Source organism: Girardinichthys multiradiatus, chromosome 4 (assembly GCF_021462225.1).
Source record: "Girardinichthys multiradiatus isolate DD_20200921_A chromosome 4, DD_fGirMul_XY1, whole genome shotgun sequence".
NCBI lineage: Eukaryota > Metazoa > Chordata > Actinopteri > Cyprinodontiformes > Goodeidae > Girardinichthys > Girardinichthys multiradiatus.
In genome coordinates this window covers 41324000-41345949 of record NC_061797.1, presented here as the reverse complement: position 1 = coordinate 41345949, position 21950 = coordinate 41324000, and the positions used below count along the sequence as shown (strand labels likewise).

Sequence of the window (21950 nt, the reverse complement as noted above, 5' to 3'; positions counted from 1 at the left end):
TTTTAGGGAAACAGTGTACAAGCACTTAAAGTGAGGGGAAATGCAAATATTATGAATAACAGGTACCGTCAAATGTAGTACATGTGTAATGGCCTGAAAGGTGCCAATCTGCAGAAGCACACACAGCAGTTACCAAGCTTTTTTCTTTGAAGGGACATTTTAATTCTCTTTTCAGCAAAAATATTCTCCTCAACGTTTCTCTGTGCTCAGCTTTCTTTCACTCCCATTTATTGAGACCTGGAAGAGGTGCACTCAGTTTAAGCTAGTCAAGTAGAAAACGCAAATTTCAACTTCAAAATTCTACAAAGGATTTAAAGAAACCCATAAACACAGTGATTTGGCTTTTTTTTTTTTTTTTTTTTTGACTGGCTATGTTTGGTAACACATATTAGAAGCAAATTTTCCTAATAATTAAAAATATATTTTAAGATCTTTGAGGGGGTAAGGTGCTTAATTTGAGGGGGTGATGCCCCTAAACCTCCACTTGTGATGCTGACCCCAGTCCAACACAGCTTGTCCCTTCAATCCTATCTGAAAACAAAGAGAGACAGCCAGAAGGTGTCTAAATCCTGAATTGAAGAGCCTAAGGGCTCTTTTTGGTTCCACTGGAAAACTTTATCTGCATTATATTATAATAGCAGAATGATAATGGGAACTATCCCACAATAGATGGTTAATCAAGAGAATGGGGCTACCTGAACTCTTGAAAGGATCATACAGGGGTTGGACAATGAAACTGAAACACCTGTCATTTTAGTGTGGGAAGTTTCATGGCTAAATTGGACCAGCCTGGTAGCCAGTCTTCATTGATTGCACATTGCACCAGTAAGAGAGAGTGTGAAGGTTCAATTAGCACTGTAAGAGCACAGTTTTGCTCAAAATATTGAAATGCACACAACATTATGGGTGACATACCAGAGTTCAAGAGGACAAATTGTTGGTGCACGTCTTGCTGGCACATCTGTAACCAAGACAGCAAGTCTTTGTGATGCATCAAGAGCCACGGTACCCAGGGTAATGTCAGCATACCACCAAGAAGGACGAACCACATCCAACAGGATTAACTGTGGATGCAAGAGGAAGCTGTCTGAAAGGGATGTTTGGGTGCTAACCCGGATTGTATCCAAAAAACATAAAACCACGGCTGCCCAAATCACGGCACCTCAACTCTCCTGTTTCCACCAGAACTGTCCATCGGGAGCTCCACAAGGTCAATATACATGGCCGGGCTGCTACAGCCAAACCTTTGGTCACTCATTCCAATGCCAAACGTCGGTTTCAATGGAGTGCAAATCTTGGGCTGTGGACAAAGTGAAACATGTATTGTTCTCTGATGAGTCCACCTTTACTCTTTTCTCCACATGTGGGAGAGTTACGGTGTGGAGAAGCCCCAAAGAAGCGTACCACCCAGACTGTTGCATGCCCAGAGTGAAGCATGGGGGTGGATCAGTGATGGTTTGGGCTGCTATATCATGGCATTCCCTTGGCCCAGTACTTGTGCTAGATGGGCGTGTCATTGCCAAGGACTACCGAACCATTCTTGAGGACCATGTGCATCCAGTGGTTCAAACATTGTATCCTGAAGGCAGTGCCGTGTATCAGGATGACAATGCACCAATACACACAGCAAGACTGGTGAAAGATTGGTTTGATGAACATGAAAGTGAATTTGAACATCTCCCATGGCCTGCACAGTCACCAGATCTAAATATTATTGAGCCATTTTGGGGTGTTTTGGAGGAGCGAGTCAGGAAACGTTTTCCTCTACCAGTATGACGTAGTGACCTGGCCACAATCCTGCAAGAAGAATGGCTTAAAATCCCTCTGACCACTGTGCAGGACTTGTACATGTCATTCCCAAGACGAATTGACGCTGCATTGGCCCAAAAGGGGGCCCTACACCATACTAATAAATTATTGTGGTGTAAAACCAGGTGTTTCAGTTTGATTGTCCAACCCCTGTAGATAAATTAGCAAGAAAAATTTTACTTTTAACAGTTAACTTTTTATTCAGAAATGTTTTATGTTTTGAGGGTCAATACAAAGTAGACTTTTTCGGATATCATGGTACCAACATTTTCTATTTTTAATTTTTCTAATTTTAAACTGAATCATAGCTTGACTTCAGGCCGGATGATGCAAGGCAGAAATGTCCATATATTGATTAAGCTTTTTTCAAACTAATAAAGCTTTGTTTGAAATGCTGAAATATTTCCACAGTTCTTCAACAGAAGCCATTAAAATGAGAGTTTGGATCAAACTTTCACCTAAAGTAGGATTTAAAAAGAGCAATACTAAACCACTTTGGACACAACCAAACTTGTTTGGAAACTAGAATGAAAATGTAGCAATTGTAAAATATCTACTTGTTTGGATCCATTACTACTTGGATCCATATCAGAAATGTGCACATTGTGCAGAAATGTAAAATGTTGTCATAAAATAACAGCAATATACGTCTGATCTACTTCTTATGCAATATGTTATATTTGGATAACTGTCTTTTTTGTTTGTTTTGACACATCCTTTATCTGTTGCTGTGACTGATATGTCTGCTTAAAACTTTGGACACAAGTAATTTGTCTCACTTTAAAGATAATGATTCATCACCCCATCTTCCTAAGAATACCACAATTAACCTATAATATTGTCAAGCGCAAATAAGATGTAAAATAACAGCTGTGCGTGAATACAATTTTGACTTGGAGAACATGAAAATAATGCAAGACAGCCTGTGCTGAGTATTTTATTGTATTGTATTGTGTTGGATTCCATATGGAACAATAAGCCATTTATTGCAGCCTCAAAAAAACATGTTTTGGGATTATGTTTCTTTTTATGGATTTGATGATGATTTTGTTTGTTTAAATAGCATCAATTCACATATTTATATCCAACTATATTCTTTTTGTCTCCAATGATATCTAGTTATGACTAATTCATTCTAGGTTCATTTAATTAATTTAATCTCATTCATTATTTTAAAATGTAAGGATTATAATTATTAATTTATTATTATTTATCAAAAATTATGATAAAAAATCATAATTCAGAAAAACAAATTCTTAACCGAAAATCATTATTTATGAATAGAAATCAGAGATGTCCTCTGGTGTTGTGATTATGGGCTCAAAGCCCTTAATAATTACAACTAATTATTTATTATTAATAATTGATAATTATTAACCAAAACCACTAAATGTCACTGTTTATTCAACCGCTTCACTGAAGGTGGGGGAACTTTGACCTTATTTTGACAGATAAATCACTCTTGCACACAATAAACACAAACGCCTCTCTTAGATACAGGGGTTGGACAATGAAACTGAAACACCTGTCATTTTAGTGTGGGAGGTTTTATGGCTAAATTGGACCAGCCTGGTAGCCAGTTTTCATTGCACATTGCACCAGTAAGAACAGAGTGTGAAGGTTCAATTAGCAGGGTAAGAGCACAGTTTTGCTCAAAATATTGCACACAATATTATGGGTGACATACCAGAGTTCAAAAGAGGACAAATTGTTGGTGCACATCTTGCTGGCGCATCTGTGACCAAGACAGCAAGTCTTTGTGATGTATCAAGAGCCACGGTATCCAGGGAAATGTCAGCATACCACCAAGAAGGACGAACCACATCCAACAGGATTAACTGTAGACGCAAGAGGAAGCTGTCTGAAAGGGATGTTCGGGTGCTAACCCGGATTGTATTCAAAAAACATAAAACCACGACTGCCCAAATCACGGCAGAATTAAATGTGCACCTCAACTCTCTTGTTTCCACCAGAACTGTCCGTCAGGAGCTCCACAGGGTCAATATACACAGCCGGGCTGCTTTAGCCAAACCTTTGGTCACACATTCCAATACCAAACGTCGGTTTCAATGGTGCAAGGAGCGCAAATCTTGGGCTGTGGACAGAGTGAAACATGTATTGTTCTCTGATGAGTCCACCTTTACTGTTTTCCCCACATCTGGGAGAGTTACGGTGTGGAGAAGCCCCAAAGAAGCGTACCACCCAGACTGTTGCATGCCCAGAGTGAAGCATGGGGGTGGATCAGTGATGGCTTTGGCTGCCATATCATGGCATTCCCTTGGCCCAATACTTGTGCTAAATGGGCGCATCACTGCCAAGGACTACCGAACCATTAAAATCCCTGTGACCACTGGGCAAGACTTGTATATGTCATTCCCAAGACAATTTGATGCTGTATTGGCCCTGTAAAGGAGGCCCTACACCATACTAATAAATTATTGTGGTCAAGAACCAGGTGTTTCAGTTTCATTGTCCAACCCTTGTATGTGAAAATGTATTGAAGCCATATAGCCCTGATGTAATTACTACTTTGATCCAAAAACCTTCACCTAACTAACAAGCACTATTCTACACAAATGGGATAAAAATGAACACCTAACAATAATAAAAGAAAATAATAATAAAAGAAAATATATGCACATTGAGTGTCTATGGAGATCAAACCAGCAGTTTTATGGACAAAATGTGCAATTTGGGTTCACTTGGAAAGAGAAGCCTTCCTGGTGTGCTGATGTCTCAATTTCCGGTGATCAGCTGGTAGAAAGGTGGGGCCACACCCTTAGCCACTAGCAGCAGATTGCCCTAAATCTCGAACAAAGGGTCACTAACCTCTGAGGTGGGAACTCAGTGGAAAAACTCCAGTAAAAAATCTGGGACAAAGGAGTGGTCAGGCGAGGCCCAGACCACAGCTGCTTTGAATGGAAAAACTTGAAAAGTCAAATTTCTAACTCCTGGTTGATTTGGGATCAGCTGGACAAAACACACGCACCTTGCTGATTGCATCTGCGCTCCGCGATTCAGCCAAACAGCAAATCAAAACAGTTCAGCATAAAACACTTCAATCAGTTTTGCATCCAACAAGTTGATACTTTGGATTTATTAATGTTGATTCTAAATCATCTTAACTATGGCTCATCCTGCCCAGACCTCTAAATGCACCTATCCGATTTAATATAAAAAAGAACGAAATTATTGATCATTTCTATTCTCCACCAGTTAAGGATGGGTCAGGTCTGAAGAAAAGGTGGGGCGGGATCACACATCTGTGATCAACTCATAAAAAACAAAACAGTCATCCGTCCAAAACGGGGAAAATATGATGAACCATTTAGTCGACTGAATCACAAGGGGTCTCCTTGGAAATAAAACTGTGGGTTTCCACCTGCGCTGGAGTGTCACCGGGGTCTTCGATTGGTATATGAATCTTCTGACCTTCTTGTATCAGACAGATTTCCAGCTTTCGAGCTCTTCCAGTAATGGCCGTGTGGAGGGAAAGTCCGCCTGCGAGCTTTTATCTCTCCAGATATGCGCCTCTCTGGGTGACTACAGAGCTGCAACGTCTGTCGAGCTGCGCATATCGAACTGCGCAGCCCAGCCGGTCTGTGCCCTAAAATGGATGACCCCAACAACAATCTGTTCAAACAGTCTGATTAAAATTAAAATTAAATTACAAACATTGCAATTCCGATTTTGTAAATGTAATAGTGGTAGAGCATACAGTATGTGAACTATATGCACTATATATACATGGCATATTTGTGACACTGATACCGTGCAACTTTTCGAAATGTCCAAAAAATATGTTGCAGCCTGTCTTAGTTAATTAAACTGTCTATGCTACATTGTCATGGGAATGTGATTGCAGAATGTTAATTCGATTTTCAAATGTCGTTGAAACGGACATTCAGACTTGATAGAGTTTACTATGAGAAAAATATATTTATGTAAGAAGAGGAACGTTGAATTGTATGCTGAATTTAACAGGGAGTCATTGGAAAGTCTGTTTGCATTTCAGAAGTCTAGTCACACTGAATGTTCTTTCTTAAGTGTTTAATCATGTGTTTTCCTATGAAAATTCCACAGCACAAGATCTCAGGATTACATGTTAATTTTTTTATAGCGTAGATCTGCATATTCTTTTCCAGTTGAACAATTGATTATGAGTATATTTTCTCAGTTTTTTAGTTGAGAAAATATAATTCTTGTCACCAAGAAGGAGCAATACATTTAAGAATTGCAGTCAATTGAGCCATTAAGTGGACAGAAAGTACTCACAGTTTTTTGTAACAGCTTTTTCTGTAATTGGAATTGTTCCACTTGCTTGCTTTATGAGCTGCGATATTCACAGATCACACTCAAACAAAGTTAAAGCCAATAGTGTCGTCGTCTGGCTTTCATTTTGCTACTCTGTTATCAATCATACTGGCTACACCAACACACAAAGAGAATTAGTCAAAGACAAATACACTAGCATAATGTCTGAAACCTGAAAACTGTCTTTTACAGGGAACTGTAAGCAAGTTCTTCTCTTCCACACTAGTGGTTCATTCTCCCTCCGTGACAGCAGCTAACTTTTTTTCATCATAGTAGAATGAAAGATATAGATTTGCCCTTGGAGATTAGATGAAAGAAAAAATTTTCCTTTATGTATAGACATAAAGGAAACAGAGCATGAAGAGGGGGAAATATAGAGAGCGGAATATGGGGAAAAGAAAAAAAGGAAAAACCGGAAAAAGAGAGATGGCCTCTGTAAGTGCAGCAGCACAGAGGCACAGACTTGCAAGTTCCCCTGCAAGACAGCATGAACTGCCTATTTGTCAGCATTGATCAACCCATTAAGGGGCTGTAGTTGGAAGCATATTGGTTTTAGGGGCCAAAGGAGCAGTGAGAGACAAAGATAAAGCAAAAAATATGGTGTGCAGGTGGATGTTGGGGTTGGGATGGTTGAACTTTCGGCCACCGCACATCTACAAGATAAGAAGTCTGTTGTCCTTATCCTCAACATTTGTGTGGTTAATGTGCACCGTTGTAGGGTGGTAGTTGTAATTTACTCAAAGCATCTCTGGAGACCTTGCTGTATGTTGTCTCCGCTCCTTGTCAATGCAATACTAATAAGAAGCTAGCTGATGCCTCATAAATAGAATGTCACTTGTCATTTTCCTCAGTGTGTGTGTTTGTGAGTGTGGGCTTGTGTGCGTGCACAATGGGTGGGTGGTAGGTCTTGGCCCAAGGGGAAAGCAGGCAGCCTCTTCGCCCGGCCTCTGATGAATTCATATAATTAACTCTGCCTTGATCTGTTGGCTAATCCTGCACTCAGTAATAAGGGATTAAAATGTCACCTAAGCCACCTGCTGTTATTGAGCCCCAAGACTTTTGTGCCTCTGTGTGTTTCGCAGTGTACGTCAGAGAAAAAAAAGGAAAAAAGAAACATGATAAAAGTAAAGTGAACTTAAAAATGTCTGTACAGCAAGCCTTCTTATTAGAAACATTCCAGCTGTCTGCTCCATTAAATGCTTGTAAGGACACTACAAACCAGCTGAGAGAGGCATTTATACTCTAGCCATATGCATGCAAGCACTATTTACAGGTGTACAGTTTGGTATAATGCTCAGTGCCATCATTTGGCAGGAAGCTGAAGCTTAAGTTGTAGACTTGCTGTGAAAACATGTCATTAGACTCTCGAAAAAGGGACATGAAAGTAGGACAAACTGGATGGTGGGAGTTAAGAAATATTTTTTCCTCCTTATCACCTTCTTGGACCAAGTAAAGAAAAAAAATAGAGCGAGGTAGAGAATAGCCAATTGGTTGGCAAACAGCCTGCAATAGCCAATGACCTGGTTGTCATGTCTGCCTGCTGGCTACCTCCGCTTTGTTGCTTAGCAACACCAAGTGTACTTTTGAGTTAGTAAATGACTCTTGTTGCTGCAGTGGCTCAGGGGCTACTAATAAAGACTTCTGACCAGACCAGTCACTGCCGTTTGAGACCTAGGAGCTGAATGATCACCGGACAGGGATTTTGGGAACATCATAAATCTCTGATGATATTCCATTTTTGCCCCCACCTCAAGCTGCTATAAGTACACACATACAAATAAAAATGTAAACACAGCATCTTGAAACCCCCATTCCACACAACGCTCATTCTGTTTATATCAGACTACTATTAACTCCTCCTGTAAACATATTCAATGCAGTACTGATGACTGGTGTCCAAACATTGACAACTGTAAATTGTTACCCATTTCGGCTTTCAGAAAATAGGAGTAATGAAAGCCCCATTAGCCCTCCAATGAAACAATAAATGCCCAATTATAGTATTTTATTTTTAGCCATTTTTCCAATAGTTACAGAGAGCCAGTTTTCAGCCAAGTAAGTGGTGTAAGTGAAGCATTTAAATAATTCTCTAAGATAATAAAGGTTAATGTTATTACGGTACCGTTACTTTTTTCCTTTCAAATGTAATTATTTTACTCTTAAAGATTTTGTATTCAAAGTGAACAAAATCAACAACTTCTATTGGTTCTGCATGTCAACCAATACTAAAGCTGCTTTTAAACTGTTTCCTTTCTTCCATGTATGTTTCCAAATGTTAAAAGGAGATTTTATGTGGGTCTAAACAAGTTACTGAACAAATTTTGTGTAATATCAATATACAGTACCTTACTTTATGTTAATGTTTTGTTTATGTTTGTTATGTTTTTGATTATTGATGCTAATGATTTAGAGATAAAAACTCAATGCATATCCCATAGTCTGTGAGTACCTCAGGGGTTTCAAACTCAATCATCAAAGGGGCCAAAGCCTAAAACATAGACTAGCAATGTTTTGAAAAAAAACATAAGAATGCCTTTCTCATTTAATGGTTTTCCTTATGTTTATGACTATTTACATTGTACGTAGAATCTCAATGAAGGTATCAAAGCTGTGAATGAACACATATGCAATTATGTAGCAAACAAAAAATAGAAGAATGTTAAATATGTATTATTTTAGATTCCTTAAAGTAGCTACCCTTTGCTGTGATGACTGAAATACTAACGTTTGGCCATCTCTCAAGGAACCTCTGGGAAGATCTTTCAAGACTCTTTGGAAAACAATTTCAGGTGACCACCTCATGAAGCACAGGGAGAGACTGCCAAGAGAGCAAAGCAGTAATCAAGGCAAAGAGTGGCTATTTTGGAGAATCTAAAACTTAAAAAGTCATTTCACACTTTCTCTTACTACATAATTCCATGTGTTTTCATTCATAGCTTTGTTGCCTTTGATTATGATATATATATATATATATATATATATATATATATATCACGCTGAAGGCATCAAAACTATGAATTAACACATGTGGAATTATATACTGAACAAAGAAGTGTGAAACAACTGAAAATATGCCTTATATTCTAGGTTCTTCAAAGTAGCCACCTTTTGCTTTGATTACTGCTCCGCACATTTGCATTCTGTTGATGGGCTTCAAGAGGTAGTCACCTGAAATGGTTTTCCAACAGTCTTGAAGGAGTTCCCAGAGATTCTTAGCACTTGTTGGCCCTTTTGCCTTCACTCTGTGGTCCAGCTCACCCCAAACCATCTCGATTGGGTTCAGGTCCGGTGACTGTGAAGGCCAGGTCATCTGGCGCAGCACCCCATCACTCTCCTTCTTGGTCAAATAGCCCTTACACAGCCTGGAGGTGTGTTTTTGGGGTCATTGTCCTGTTGAAAAATAAATGATGGTCCAACTAAACGCAAACCGGATGGAATAGCATGCCGCTGCAAGATGCTGTGGTAGCCATGCTGGTTCAGTATGCCTTCAATTTTGAATAAATCCCCAACAGTGTCACCAGCAAAGCACCCCCACACCATCACACCTCCTCCTCCATGCTTCATGGTGGGAACCAGGCATGTAGAGTCCATCCGTTCACCTCTTCTGCACCGCACAAAGACACGGTGGTTGGAACCAAAGATCTCAAACTTGGATTCATCAGACCAAAGCACAGATTTCCACTGGTCTATTGTCCATTCCATGTGTTCTTTAGCCCAAACAAGTCTCTTCTGCTTGTTGCCTGTCGTCAGCAGTGGTTTCCTAGCAGCTATTTTACCATGAAGCCCTGATTCACACAGTCTCCTCTTAACAGTTGTTCTAGAGATGTGTCTGCTGCTAGAACTCTGTGTGGCATTGACCTGTTCTCTAATCTGAGCTGCTATTAACCTGCGATTTCTGAGGCTGGTGACTTGGATGAACTTATCGTCCGCAGCAGAGGTGACTCTTGGTCTTCCTTTCCTGGGGCGGTCCTCATGTGAGCCAGTTTCTTTGTAGCGCTTGATGGTTTTTGCAACTGCACTTGGGGACACTTTCAAAGTTTTCCCAATTGTTCGGACTGACTGACCGTCATTTCTTAAGGTAATGATGGCCACTTGTTTTTCTCTACTTAGCTGCTTTTTTCTTGCCATAATACAAATTCTAACAGTCTATTCAGTAAGACTATCAGCTGTGTACTGTATAAACCTCCGGCACAACACAACTGATGGCCCCAACCCCAATTATAAGGCTTGAAATCCCACTTGTTAAACCTGACAGAGCACACCTGTGAAGTGAAAACCATTTCAGGTGACTACCTCTTGAAGCTCATCAACAGAATACCAAGAGTGTGCAGAGCAGTAATCAAAGCAAAAGGTGGCTACTTTGAAGAACCTAGAATATAAGACATATTTTCAGTTCAAACAGTTTTCTTTATTTTCATGACTAGTAGCTTCACACTGAAGGCATCAAAACTATGAATTAACACATGTGGAATTATATACTGAACAAAAAAGTGTGAAACAACTGAAAATATGCCTTATATTCTAGGTTTTTCAAAGTAGCCACCTTTTGATTCAATTACTGCTCCGCACACTCTTGGCATTCTGTTCGTGAGTTTCAAGAGGTAGTCACCTGAAATGGTTTTCCAACAGTCTTGAAGGAGTTCCCAGAGATGCTTAGCACTTGTTGGCCCTTTTGCCTTCACTCTGCAGTCCAGCTCACCTCAAACTGTGGAGGCCAGGTCATCTGGCGCAGCACCCCATCAATCTCTTTCTTGGTCAAATAGCCCTTACACAGCCTGGAGGTGTGTTTGGAGTCACTGTCCTGTTGAAAAATAAATGATGGTCCAACTAAACTCAAACCGGATGGAATAGCATGCCGCTGCAAGATGCTGTGGTAGCCATGCTGGTTCAGTATACCTTGAACTTATAAACTTATCATCCGCAGCAGAAGTGACTCTTGTTCTTCCTTTCCTTGGGCGATCTTCATGTGAGCCAGTTTCTTTGTAGTGCTTGATGGTTTTTGCGACTGAACTTGGGGACACTTTCAAAGTTTTCCCAATTGTTCGGACTGACTGACTTTAGTTTCTTAAAGTAATGATGGCCACTTGTTTTACTTTACTTAGCTGCTTTTTTCTTGCCATAATACAAATTCTAACAGTCTATTCAGTAGGATTATCAGCTGTGTACTGTAACCACCTCTGGCACAACACAGCTGATGGTCCCAACCCCATTTATAAGGCTTAAAAACCCACTTATTAAACCTGACAGGGCACACCTGTGAAGTGAAAACCATTTCAGGTGAGTACCTCTTGAAGCTCATCAACAGAATGCCAAGAGAGTGCGTAGCAGTAATCAAAGCAAATGGTGGCTACTTTGAAGAACCTAGAATATATAATTGAATATTTCAGTTGTTTCACACCTTTTGGTTTAATATATAATTCCACATGTGTTAATTAATAGTTTTGATGCTTTCAGTGTGAAGCTACAATATTCATAGTCATATATATATATGTTCAGAAACAGACATTTTTGTGCAGCTAAAGGGAGAATGAAAACAGAAGCGTTATGTCAGTGTTTTTAAAAAGCACTAGGGTACAAAACATGGTCAACACTAAACTTAACTACTCAGCTGTGCTGATTTTTATTGCTGTAGGTCCCTGGATTTTAAAGTTTGTTGACATCTCCCCTTTAAGTTGTGTTCCAGCTGCTTTTGAACATGCTGTGGTCCAATCTCTTCTTAAGAAGAACAATTTGGATCCTACTGTTCTCTGAAACTTTGTGCCGATTTAAAATGTGCCTTTCTTTTAAAATTTCTAAAGAAGGAGCTTTTTAATCAGCTACAAGAGCACCGGCAGCTTCGTGATATTCATAAGAAGTTTCACTCCGGCTTTAAGTCTTGTCACAGCACTGGAACTGTACTTCTCAGGGTGTGCAATGATCTACTTTTAACTGCTGATTCTGGTGATTCGGCAGTTTTGGAAGTGTTTCTGTCCTCCTTAGCTTCTCTTTATTATTGTGTACCTCAAGGCTCCATATTAGGTTCTTTTTTTTTTCTTTGTACCTGATACCTCTGGGGTCCATTTCCACAAATGTAATGTGTCATTCCTTTTTATGCAGATGACATTCAGGTTAATCTTCCATTAAAATCCAGCAGATCCCAGTCAGTTGCCAGGCTGCTCAAATGTTTAGCAGACCATGTATGGAGCTGAACTTTCTTTATTTAAATGACAAAAAGACATAGGTAATATTATTTTGTGAATCTGACCTGCTGACAGGATGCAGCAGTGCTGTTGGGTCACTGGACTCGTCTGGCTATGTGTCTGTTAGAAACCTTTAGGTGATTCTTGACTCAGATGTTTAATTCAATACAAAGGTCAGTGTAGTTTTCCAATCTAGCTTTAGTCATCTAACATTATCTTCCACACAATGCCCTTGAGATGGTTGTTCATGGTTTTATTAGACCTTTGCCGTCTTCAGCTGGTTCAAAATTCAGCTCCAATCTAGCTTTTGTCATCTAACATTATCTTCCACATGATGCCCTTGAGACAGTTGTTCATGGTTTTTTTTTAGACCTTTGCCGTGTCAGTTGGTTCAAAATTCAGCTGCCCATCTGCTAATGGGACAAGTCCACATGTACATATCACTCTGATTTTGTATTACTTCCACTGGCTGTCCGTTTCTTTTAGAATCATTTCTAAGATTTTGCTTTTAGTTTTTAAATGTCTAAATCATCTAGCACCTCTTTACCTTAAAGAGCTGTTACATCCACACATCCCCAGTAGATCTCTAAGATCTCAAGACCAGAAGCTCTTAGTTTTTCCCAGGACCTGGCTCGTGACTAGGGGAGACAGATCTGCAGCTCCTAGCTCTTGAACAGTTTCCCTCTTTCTGTGAAGTCTGCTGGAAATTTAAATGATTTTAAATCCCTTTTAAAAACTCATCATTTTAAACTGGCTTTTAATTCCAGAGAACCCAACCAAAAGGCCAGTCCTTGTTTCTTCTAGGCCCTTTATTGCTGATTGTATTGGTTATTGTCAACCTTGTGTTTTATTGCTTATTGCTTTACTATCTTATTTATCTTGTCCACTAATTGTAGCATCTTATCTGCCCAAACTCTATACATCACATAAAATACAAGTTGAGGCATCACTGTTGATCAGAGGGAACAGCTGCAAACAACTGTGCTTAATGCAATCAGGTACAACTGGGGCACTAGGTTGTCTAAATATAAAAACAACTATTTGAACAACAAGCTATTCAAACATGTTTTATTCTCAAATATGGGGACATTTAAAAATGTCATTATCATTATATTGCTGTACAATCTATCTATCCAAGCACTGACTATAACTGCTTATAGACATAGACTATTTTCTTTGAAATCCAAAAAAATCTTCAGTCAGTTGATTGGGGTGTATTGAAGTAAGAATTTCAAACCCAAAGGTGTAGCAATTTTTGTGTACTGTTACATCTCTGAGTTGTGGAAAAGTAAATACTAGGTGCGCATCAGTAAGTTAGCTTGTGTGTGCTGACTTCTTCATCATCAAGAACAGCTTTTCACACAGGTATTTAGCTACCAAACATGCAAAGCATTCCTGTAGGGTGGGGCAGAATAGGGGCATCTTCTCAGAGATGCAGGGTGAAAGCTGTGCGGGACTGAGTAATCCTATATCTTCAGTGTGCTGTGATACTACAGTTCAATATGTTTGGAGTTGCTCCTCATGTCAAAAGTGAATGAATTATATAATGCAGTTTATCAGCAAAATCTGCTCTTGGAAACACATTCAGGCTTACTTGGTTTGTCAGTTATTTGCAAAGCAGAAAGTGTAGCAAGGTTTCTTGCTGCATCTGATTCTTCTACGAGCACAGTTTGTGTGCATGCATGCCTAGAGCTGTGAGTAGCTATTGTGGTGACTTATGGAATGTGTAGTGTGATTAACATGAGAGCTATATAACCAACTGCAGAGGCATTATTATTAGAAATATAATTGTATCGTTGGTGACATTCAGCCCACGGGCCTTGGGCATCGACATGTCTGCCCAAAGTGGATACTGGCTAACTTATTCAGAAAGGAAATATGAATCATAATGTTGCTATAAGTAAACCTTCATCGGTGCAGAAAGAGTATCTGCCTAGCATAACATGAGGTTAAGTTATACTATCACTGGGCCATTGCTGTGAGATGTGCACAGCACTAGAACATAATATGTGTGGAATATATGGTGTATTTGACAAAAGCCTCAAAGCATAGCAGAATGGCTTGCCCTTTGGAGTAAACCATCAGGAATTTTAACTCATGACTTCTCAATTAATGGTCCTGTACTTCTCAACTCAGCTGATAACTATACATTTGTGAACTACTTAGCAGATAATAGTACTATATAATAAATTGTGTTTTTTCTGTACAAAGTTTTTTGCACTAACCTTTGATGATGTGTTTGTTTTCTTGATAGTTTTTGTTCCAGTGTCAGAAGAGTACAATATGTGACCATATGTAAAGCCTTGCCTATACATGTTTGGCACTCTGAGGTCAATATTTAGCCATGGTTTCAGTTCATGTCAACTGGTGTCAGATGCCATGTTGCCTGAGGGCACGATATCCACTATGTTGCCCTGTAGTTGACTGATCTGTGTGGGGAATGTTTTCTGCCAGTCACATGCAGAAAACCTGGTCAAAATGTTGAGTTAGAAAGACAGAAAAATAATGTCAAATTTGATGTGTGAAGGCAAACTCATTATGCTGCATCATAAGGAGTGACTCTAAAATTTCAAACAGTTTTTGTCTTGAAACTAATAAAGAAAGAACCCTGATTGGTTCTTTATTTTTTGCGGCACTAGAGGCCTTTATTTTTTAATCGTAGGCAGACAGGAAATAGGGGGAAGACATTCAGCAAAGGTCTCCAGGTCCGGGATGCGAACCCGGGACGGCCACTGTAGCCTCTATACATGGGTCGCGAGCTTAACCCCTACACCACCAGTGCTGCACCCTGGTTAATTTTACTTCTACAAACAATTTTTTTCAAAGACTCTTTTACCCTCCCCACTGTTAGCCTTTCAGTAAGTGTTTTATAGCTGTGTTGCACGTAGGCTCTCAGTAGCCTCCAGGAGAAGGTGCCTATACCAAGAGGCCTGTACCAAGTGGAATAGACTGGCCATGTTGTTACCTTAATGACTGTGAGTTGCAAAATGGCCTCTGTGAACAGAAACAAGACAGAATAAGTGCAAAAGAAATTGTTGAGGGTCAGGGATGAACAGAATATAGTTGATAACTGTAAGTCTGGAACCACTAGGGGATGGGAGGAGCAACGACCTGTCAGAAAAGACCCCTCCCAGTGGGGTTGGCGGTGCTGATGTAATGGCATTAATCTGCAAGTGACATCAGACACCCAATGTGGCTCTGTCATTGAAAGTGCTAATTCTGCTGAACTGTGAGGGGAATTCAGGCTCTCAAGAGACTTTGTCCAGGATTAATTAAAGACACTGGCATTGGGCATTGCACATATTTATATGTTTACTTCATTGTCATTATTTAATTCTTGTGCTTAGCACACGGTGCAGAACAGACTCGGGATAGTGACACCACAAACACTGCCACATTTGATGTTTCTTTCACTTTTTTATAGAGTAAAGTTACCTCCTGTTGTGCTTGGCTAAACTGGAATTTCCTTTCTCTTCCTTTTTGCTTCTCCAGATGAACCGCCCCATTCAGGTGAAGCCAGCCGACAGCGAAGGACGGGGAGGTAATTAACCTTCGTCTAGTCTCTGGTGAACAACCCCTAAAAAACACACAGAAAAACACACAAATACTCCAGAACTCTGAAAAAGCACTCATGCAATCCTTAATATTCTGCTCTCACCTGAGACACACACTGTGAGTTAGTAGAGTTGCCCATAATATAGGTCACTTGCTTCTATTGACTTTCCATCTGCGCCAGTAGAGGAGCTGTCTCAAGTTCACAGCTGCAGAAAGTATATCGGAGACAAGACAGAGAGGCACACAAAGTGAAATTGAAAAATAATATAAGAATGCAAGAACAAAAAAATAATAATGGACCTCCATAATGCACTGTCCAAAATCATAGCCAGGTCCAGAGAGTTATAGACACTCCAACCATCCATTCACACTAAAAAGTATTACACATACTTGTAGAAGCTGCTCAGAGACACTATTGAGAGTTCTGTGTACAGGTCCTTCTCAAAATATTAGCATATTGTGATAAAGTTCATTATTTTCCATAATGTCATGATGAAAATTTAACATTCATATATTTTAGATTCATTGCACACTAACTGAAATATTTCAGGTCTTTTATTGTCTTAATACGGATGATTGTGGCATACAGCTCATGAAAACCCAAAATTCCTATCTCACAAAATTAGCATATCATTAAAAGGGTCTCTAAACGAGCTATGAACCTAATCATCTGAATCAACGAGTTAACTCTAAACACCTGCAAAAGATTCCTGAGGCCTTTAAAACTCCCAGCCTGGTTCATCACTCAAAACCCCAATCATGGGTAAGACTGCCGACCTGACTGCTGTCCAGAAAGCCACTATTGACACCCTCAAGCAAGAGGGTAAGACACAGAAAGAAATTTCTGAACGAATAGGCTGTTCCCAGAGTGCTGTATCAAGGCACCTCAGTGGGAAGTCTGTGGGAAGGAAAAAGTGTGGCAGAAAACGCTACACAACGAGAAGAGGTGACCGGACCCTGAGGAAGATTGTGGAGACGGGCCAATTCCAGACCTTGGGGGACCTGTGGAAGCAGTGGACTGAGTCTGGAGTAGAAACATCCAGAGCCACCGTGCACAGGCGTGTGCAGGAAATGGGCTACAGGTGCCGCATTTCCCAGGTCAAGCCACTTTTGAACCAGAAACAGCGGCAGAAGCGCCTGACCTGGGCTACAGAGAAGCAGCACTGGACTGTTGCTCAGTGGTTCAAAGTACTTTTTTCGGATGAAAGCAAATTCTGCATGTCATTCAGAAATCAAGGTGCCAGAGTCTGGAGGAAAACTGGGGAGAAGGAAATGCCAAAATGCCAGAAGTCCAGTGTCAAGTACCCACAGTCAGTGATGGTCTGGAGTGCCGTGTCAGCTGCTGGTGTTGGTCCACTGTGTTTTATCAAGGGCAGGGTCAATGCAGCTAGCTATCAGGAGATTTTGGAGCACTTCATGCTTCCATTTGCTGAAAAGCTTTATGAAGATGAAAATTCAATTTTTCAGCACAACCTGGCACCTGCTCACAGTGCCAAAACCACTGGTAAATGGTTTACTGACCGTGGTATCACTGTGCTCAATTGGCCTGCCAACTCTCCTGACCTGAACCCCATAGAGAATCTGTGGGATATTGTGAAGAGAACGATAAGAGACTCAAGACCCAACACTCTGGATGAGCTAAAGGCCGCTATCGAAGCATCCTGGGCCTCCATAAGACCTCAGCAGTGCCACAGGCTGATTGCCTCCATGCCACGCCGCATTGAAGCGGTCATTTCTGCCAAAGGATTCCCGACCAAGTATTGAGTGCATAACTGTACATGATTATTTGAAGGTTGACGTTTTTTGTATTAAAAACACTTTTCTTTTATTGGTCGGATGAAATATGCTAATTTTGTGAGATATATGTGGCTGTATGCCACAATCATCCGTATTAAGACAATAAAAGACCTGTAATATTTCAGTTAGTGTGCAATGAATCTAAAATATATGAATGTTAAATTTTCATCATTACATTATGGAAAATAATGAACTTTATCACAATATGCTAATATTTTGAGAAGGACCCTGTAGATTTAATAGCGCAACTTAGCAACCATCAGTACTCAGTGTACCTACACGTATTTCAATGTGTGTGAAAAATAATTATATGTGGTCTAACGAGCAAATGGAAACAGAATTCCAGACCATAATTGTAAATGTGAAAGTTCTAGGTTTCAAAAAAATTAGATGGAACAAAATATATTGTTTTTCCATGTGTAAAATATGGGTGTTCTAATTAAAACATAAAAATTGTCATTTTCACTTCAAGCTAGTCTTAAATGTTACTTACAGTTATGGAAAACACAGACAGAAAAATTACAGTGCCTTGTGTCATGATTTTGAGGATTTGGGGTTTTTTTTATTTTCTTTTTGTGTATTTATTTGGACGTTTTCCCTCCCAATTATATATATTGCCTTTTTTTAGTTATTTTCCCACTGATGACGATTGCTTATGTTTTCCAGGTGAAGTTTTAGTCTATTCCTTTAGGTTTAGTTTTCTGCTTGTTCTGGTTATAGTGCATTTTAGTTCTGTTACTTTAAAATTCATCCTTTGGTTTCATTGTCATTGTTTCTCTGTTTAGTTCCAGTCAAGTTTGATTTCTTTCTCTGCCACTGCCTTTGCAATGAGCCTCATTCAGTCCACCTGTTTCATGCCCCTCAGTCTCACTGTTTTCACCCATGCCATGCTCCATTTATACTATTCTGCTTTGTCTACTCCTTGCTGGAGAATACTGTTTGCCATGCCAAGCCTGTCCATGACTGTTTTGCTCCTGCCTATTCAGCCCTTGTCCATGCCTGTTTCCCGCCATGCCATGTCATGTTTGTAGGTTTTTTTTGGCTTTTAATTTTTTTAAATCACTTTCTCAACTCCCCATGCTCCTCCTGCCAGCCTGTCTGCATATGAGTCCAACTCCAAGAACCACACCCTCTGACAGCCTTGCAAAAGTTTCTTATATCCCAAAAAGCTTTTCATATTTTTTTAAAACTATAACTCTGAACTTTAATGTGTTTTCTTAAGATTTTATGTGCTTGGAGGGATAGCATCTGTAAAAATAACGTTTTGAGCCTTGCCAAAAATTCTCATTTATAAGTCTCAACTATGGGCCACCCTAAGACATTAAAGTACTTTTATCAAAAACATTCAGTTTTAGCTCTGGCTGCATTTTTAGGAGTTTGTCTGGCTATATTTTCAACCACTACTCAAGTCACATTTTTTTTACAGCCTCAAACATTTCTTTATTGCACATCTGCTCTGTACCAAGTTCCATCTTAACATTAACTCGGACCAGTTGTCCTGTCTTTGGTGAACAAACGCAACACACCACATGATCTTGCCACCACCATTTTACACTGTGATGACATGTGTGCATGCCCACACACACATGTCACACACAAAGTTCAATTTTGGCTTATCTGACCAGAGCACCGTCTCTTACATATTTGCACTGTTCCCTACATGGATTGATTCAGAGTGGATGGGGAGCAAGTGAAATATCAACTTTCAAGAATTGTCAAGAATGTTTGAGTGGTTTTAAGTTTGTACTTTGACTAGGTCATTATAACACATGAATATTCTTTGATCAAAACTCCATCATTGTAGTTTTGGTTGTTCATAGGATTGCACTGTTTTTAGCATCTGACATCTCTGTTCTGAAAGACTTTCTATTCCCTTGTAGATAAAAGCATCACAACAGCATGATGTTGCTAGTACCATGTTTCACCATGAGGGTAATTAAAGTGATGTGCAGTGAAAAATAAATTTGGGCTCATCTCAATAGAGCACCATCTTTATATATAAAAAAATAGCTAAATTATAATTTGTTTTACGATTTGTCTCATATGGTTAGTTCATTACAATAATCAACAAGTTATATTTTCTTTACTATGTCTACAGTCTCCATTTTGGTTGTTATGTTACCTGCTGTATAATTTAGGTCAAGTCTGTGGAGAAAAAAACACACAATTAAATGATGGCTAAAGGTAATCACATGATAACCGGAAGCTATCAGTTTCATATTGTTTGCAATAAAACAGATGCGACTTTTTGATGAATACATTAAACTAAACTGTGTCGAGCCTCTGTTTCATGTAAGCTTAAATCTTGTTGCTAAATTATGCATTTGACCCTGTACTTAATCTGTTGCATGGCCTTCTTCCTATATTCATAGTCTGACTGACACTGTGATTGACTAGGTCATTCTGAAGCCATTTGTGACTAACATAACTGTGGTTAATGTAGATTAAACCAGTTAAACATTTACATAGATTGAATGGGATCTTATTGAACCGTTCTGTGTCAGCCCTTTGCTTTAATTTTAGAATGGTCATATCAGTCTCAGCCACTTTGTTGATTGATGTGGTCAAGTGTAAATTAGATGATCCATTTCCATTGCCACACACAGTCCAATGTAGATCTTATTTTTGTCATGGCGACACTTTAATTAACGGCCATCTAAAAACAGGCAAAGTCTGACCGACAAGGCCTGGGAGAGCCAATCAGCATTCTCACCAAGATAAATTGGATCTCTGGGCTTAAGAGGGGAGGATGGATTGGGTCCCAGTATCAATTACTGCCCCTTTTTTGAGAAAAGAGAAAGGAGATGAACAGGCAGCGTGAATGAAAAACAGAGGGTACTTTCATTGGTGCAGCTCCTGCTAGTCTGTCAGATGAACCTTCTATATAGGAGGACAGCATAGGACAGAGCGCAGAATGAAATAGGACTGAACAGACAGGCCCCAACAGAGATATTGAGCGTTAATGGCAACAGGAAGTCAGCAGACAAGGCAGAGGAGGTAAACCACAGTCACAGCTGACAATGAAATGAGATTTACTATGAAGGCTTGTGGTTAAAAGAAAATAGACAGCCCAGTGAGGTTTGACTAAAGGAGAAAAAGTAGATCGGGATTAATCTTTGGAAAACTGGCGACCAGTCAGGTACACCAATCCCAGTGGAGACACAAGGCTGTCAAACCTATGGCTGAACCAGGACATTTGCACCTCTAGAAGGGAGTCACATTTATCACTACAAAGACATCAGCAATTATCTGTCATGGAGAGCTGTGCAGGGTCTCGATTACGTGCCTGTGGAGGTATTAGGGCCCATTACTCCATTTCGACGCTCCAGTAGCCCCTCTTTTGTTCACTCTGCCCCTGCGAGACACAGTTTCTCTAGGGATATTGGAGTGTCAGGATAAGAAGTAAAACCGGTGCTCATAAAATGGTGGGGAGGATGGAGAGGGGAGCTGGCAGCTTACAATCCTGCTATTCGGCTGCCATTGTGGATCACAGGGCTGATTCTCCGGCTGTCTATTTCAATGACTCACGTCTTGCTTCATTTTTCCCCTTGGATTTACAAGACAGAATGGAGCACAGGAGAGAAGCCATGCAGCTCTTAAATCTATTTTTGTCCCTTGAGTCAATTGACCTCTTCCCTACAACTATAATTTCTACCAGTTTTTGTGTTGTATATCATTTTTATCTGGAATTTCACCTCTGAAATATTTAGAGAGCGATAATAGTAGTGATAAAAGTAGTGCTTTGACTGGTGGTCTAAGGGCACAGGAGAACATGCCTCTTGAAACCATTTTTTACTACACAGAACAGTTGGAAATTATCAAAAGATTACATTTATTTCATTAGCTTCTGCTATTTTCCTTTCTTGCTGTCTCTCATACTTCATTTTTACAGCACTACAAACAGGGAAGGTAAACCAAGCGATACAGAAATGAGTCCGGATTCAACACAAGGGCCAAGGAGCAATGCAAAATAGTGAATGATGAAAGACAGAATGAGAAGGCAAGAGACGACAGGATGAGAAAGTTAACGGAGGGTGATGGAGGCAGCTGAGTGAATCTCAGCAGTAAATCATCTCAGAGCCGGCCCATCCCTATCTCTACCTCGCCAGGAATCTGTTTTCCCTCTGACCTTGTCTGCCTCTGTGTCTGAGAAAAAAAGATGGGGCCAGATTATCTATGATTGGAGATGGCCATTATCTTAACACAATCTTGGAGCCAGGTCCCACTCCTCAAACCATTGTCTTGTGACTGGACCAAACTGATGAGAAAGATGATGGGTCATCCAGCAACACTCTT

At 39.9% G+C, this 21950-nt stretch overlaps 1 protein-coding gene across 4 annotated transcripts in view; it reads left to right on the top strand.

The window, feature by feature from the left end:
- Nucleotides 1-21950, top strand: part of celf6 (CUGBP Elav-like family member 6) — a 195040-nt gene that overhangs the window by 108373 nt on the left and 64717 nt on the right. For all 4 annotated transcript variants that reach the window (XM_047362348.1, XM_047362346.1, XM_047362347.1 and 1 more), the window contains exon 3: nucleotides 15795-15843. In XM_047362348.1, coding sequence (XP_047218304.1) covers nucleotides 15795-15843 — 49 coding nt within the window. The remainder of the gene's footprint in view (nucleotides 1-15794; nucleotides 15844-21950) is intronic.